General features: G+C 35.2%; 1 protein-coding gene across 1 annotated transcript; it reads right to left on the reverse strand.

Moving 5' to 3' along the window:
- Positions 1-244: 244 nt before the first annotated feature.
- Positions 245-661, reverse strand: LOC132181834 (uncharacterized). The gene has a single exon (XM_059595063.1). It carries the CDS (start codon positions 659-661, stop codon positions 245-247), a length of 417 nt encoding a protein of 138 aa, XP_059451046.1.
- Positions 662-3,715: the final 3,054 nt, after the last annotated feature.

Here is a 3,715-nt window from a genome sequence, read left to right on the forward strand (position 1 = left end):
GTTAATTATGTGATATTTTGAGAGGAGTACGTGAACTTATAAAAAGAAAAAAAGGAGAAAAAAAAAAAAAAAAAAAAAGGAGACAGGATTTCTCAAAATGAGAAGAGCGAAATCCATTTATGTTAACATGATGACAAATATTCGAAACACTTAAATTTCCAAACTTTTATTCTCGCTAAAACAATAACAAAACCCAAAGACGTCGTACGCCCATGCATGCATATAATTAAGGCGGGCTTGCAAATTACTGGCCGGCGGCGAACGCCTCAACCGGGAAAGTCTTGGTGATTCCGGCGAGACTCTTGAAGTGGATCTTTCCCGTGGGCGGATCATCAACCGTGATTTCACTGACCGGAGGCCACAGCATGAGCTCCTTAGCCTTGACTCCCTTGAGCTTCTTGATCCTCTTCTTCTCAATCCGGCCGGTGATCTCAGTGTCATAGCTCACCAGCTTGCTTATAAGCTTGAACTCGTGCTCCACCTTCTTCTTCTGCACAATCCACATGTACCCTGTCTCCTTCACGTACCCTACTTCGACCACGTCGGCCAGAGGGAGAAGTCCCATGGGGAGCTCGAATTCTTGGAGCAGAGATGTCGCCATTTTCATCCCCTCTTCGTGCCCTTTCTTCACAATGCCTCCTTCCTTTGCCGCTGCTGCCATCGTTGAGAGAAATATAAATATAATTAGGTAGAGATATATGAGATGATGTTGTTGGTGCTTTCATTTATATAGTTTGTAGATTAGAGAGACAACATGTGTGGGACAATCTTAGTGGTGGAAACCAATGTTAACTTCATTGTAATCCCCGTCTTGTTTCATTTACTTTAATTTAATCTTCTCCATCTTGTCAATAAGCTTTTTGTCTCCACTAATAAGAATATAATATTTACTTAAACTAATTAATTAGGAAAAACTTCACTTTAGACTCTCCAAAGTTCAAAAACTCTAAATTTAAACCCTTCAACTTTTAATTGTAGTCAATTTAAACCTATCCGTTAGATTTTAAACGTTAAAAGTGATATAATGATTATTATACCTCTGAATTTTGATTTAAAAATTTCAAATTAAAAATTTTAAAAAAGTTATTAAAAAAAAAAATAAAATCACAAGGTCACCCACGGTTGGGCCACCTTGTGAATTGTGACCTTTTTTTATAAAAAAAATAAAAATTGAAGGGTAATTTTATATTTTTAATGGTTTTAACGGAAAAAATTGACGAATGGATAAATTGCATCAAATTGAAAGTTTGATAGATAAAATTGAAGGTCTTTAAAATTTAAAGAGGTCTTCTCAAAATGCATAATAATTTAGAGTCCTTTGTAAAACCTCTCCCATTAATTAAGATAAGGATGATGATTAAATGGATTTGAAAAGACTTGAGCACCGATGGACAAAGCCTTTGCTTCTATACATTACAACATTGCCACTGTGGGTCCTCAAGTGTACTGTCTTAAAACTTTGGGTGGTTTCTTAGTACATGCTTTTCTAAAGCTGCCTTCCCTTTTTGCTATTTCCATTCTTTTTGAGGATGTCTTTTGCATTACTGTTTGAAATTGAGAATGCTGACCAAAACTTCCTTTTGGAGACACCACAACTAATGTATATATACCTCACCATTTTGGTAACTCTACAGACATTGTTATTTGTCAATTTTAAAATTACAATTAAATCAAAATTTAATAATAATTCATTTTAAATTTAATTATAATTTTAAAATTTAGATGAAGAATATGAAAGTGAGAGTTTGTGTATCATTACTCATTTGAAAATGGTGTCAAGTCTTCTATAAAATTTCTCTTCTGCCCCGAGCAAGAGTCCTCTACGTACAATTGTGGATCTCTATTATTACTATTTTCGCTTATTTTTCTCCCTAACAGGGGACCCCCCCTCTCCTCTTTAACCCTCCTATAATTTTGAAAGCTATGTCTTTGGGCAAAAAATGGCAGGAAACACCCCCTTTTATTTTCTTCTTTTCATGATATTTATACATTTTCTGGCCAGCTGGAAAGGTTGTAAGCATTGAAACAGCCAGATTATGGTGTCTTTTAATATAGAAGACCATTTACCTGCACAAGAACCTTTTCTTTTGGATTAATAAAAGGGAAATTAGGGTATGATTATATATTTTTATTTTTTATTTTATTTTATTTTAGGGTAAATATATTATAAGTCCCTGAGTCAACATATGTGCCAAAACTGTAAAATGCCTAAGGTTTTTTTTTTTTTTTTTAATTTGAATTTGTATTCCCTTGGTCAATTGAAATTGCAATAAAATCCCTACCATTAGATTTTTGGACAAAGTTTTTCTCTAAACTGGGTTGGAGGAATTTCCTTCAACTTAGTCTATAAAAGTGACATATGTCCATTTTTTTAATAACAAATGAGATGCACATGAGTTTTTAATAAAATGTATTCCAACTTTGTCCTTCCTATTAAAAAAACATGTGACTCTTACATCTTCAACGGACACATGTCACTTTTATAGACTAGGTTGAAGGAAATTCCTCCAATCTAGTTTGGAGGAAAACTTTGTCCTAGATTTTTTCCCAAAGGATTAACGGGCGTCAGTCTCATTGAAACGGTGCGTTTCATCTTATGCCATATCATTCCAAATTTTTGATCCTACGTGTCCACTATGGACACGTAGGTTCAAAACTCCCTGTTTTGATCATCAGATCAAAACGGTGAGCATCTTAACTTGGGAGTTTTATTTTGAAACCCCCAAATTGAACGGAAAAAGCTCCCATCTCTCGAAATCAACGGCTAAGTAACTTAGGTCAACGGTACAACTACACTCCCATTGACGACAACGTCTCCGGTCCAAAACTGAGTCACTCTCCTGGCGTCCAAAGCAAGATTGTTGCACCTAGGGTTTCAAAAATCTGCTTGTGGGTTTTGAGGAAGACGAAGGTAAATCCTTTTTTGATACTGTTTTTTTTGTGGGTTTTTGTTAAGTACCAAAATATTTATATTTTAGCCATTAACTTATATTTGTTAATCCCTTAGTTTTGTTAGTTTGTTATATTTTATTTCATTTTTGTATTTTCTTTGTTTTATAGGTTTTTGGAAGAAAAGAAAGCATTTTTGAAAGTATCGGGCTTAAAGGACAAAATTGGGAAGAAGCTAGAAGTTTTGGATCAAGCTTAATCATTCAGATAGTGTGATCGATCGCAGGGGACTTACGCTCAAGCGCACTTTCAAAGAACATCCAGACGAGCGCATCTTGCGCTCGTGCCCACAAGAGGAGACTCGATCGTAGACGTGAGATCGACCGCACACGGGCCGTGATCGAGTGGACCCGTGCGTCGGAGAATTTTAGATGTGGTTCCAGACTTCTTTCGCTTTCCATATTAGGGTTTTTCCAATCCTAGTTGCACTAGGACTAAACTCTACGAGTTTACTAGCGTTTCTAGGATTTCTAGAGTATTCCTAAGCCTATAAATAGATCCTTAAGCCTCTAGAATAAGACACAATTTCAAGGAGAAGAATTGAAGGCTATTCAAGCTCAAGTTTTCGGGTTTATTCTTTTCCTTTCTATTTTATTTTATGACGATGTTTAACATCAAACTCATGTGTAACTAAACTCCTTAGTAAGGCTAGATTGAAGCCCTAATTATGTTTATTTAATATTTCAATATTGGCGCCTTTGTAATAATCATACTGTGATACTTAACTTGATTAATTCCTGTTTTATTGAATTTCTCATATGTGTGT

Source organism: Corylus avellana, chromosome ca5 (assembly GCF_901000735.1).
Source record: "Corylus avellana chromosome ca5, CavTom2PMs-1.0".
NCBI classification, from domain to species: domain Eukaryota; kingdom Viridiplantae; phylum Streptophyta; class Magnoliopsida; order Fagales; family Betulaceae; genus Corylus; species Corylus avellana.

Bases quoted from the DNA above. Each gene is read 5' to 3' on its own strand.
- LOC132181834 (XM_059595063.1), bottom strand. From the start codon at position 661: ATGGCAGCAGCGGCAAAGGAAGGAGGCATTGTGAAGAAAGGGCACGAA.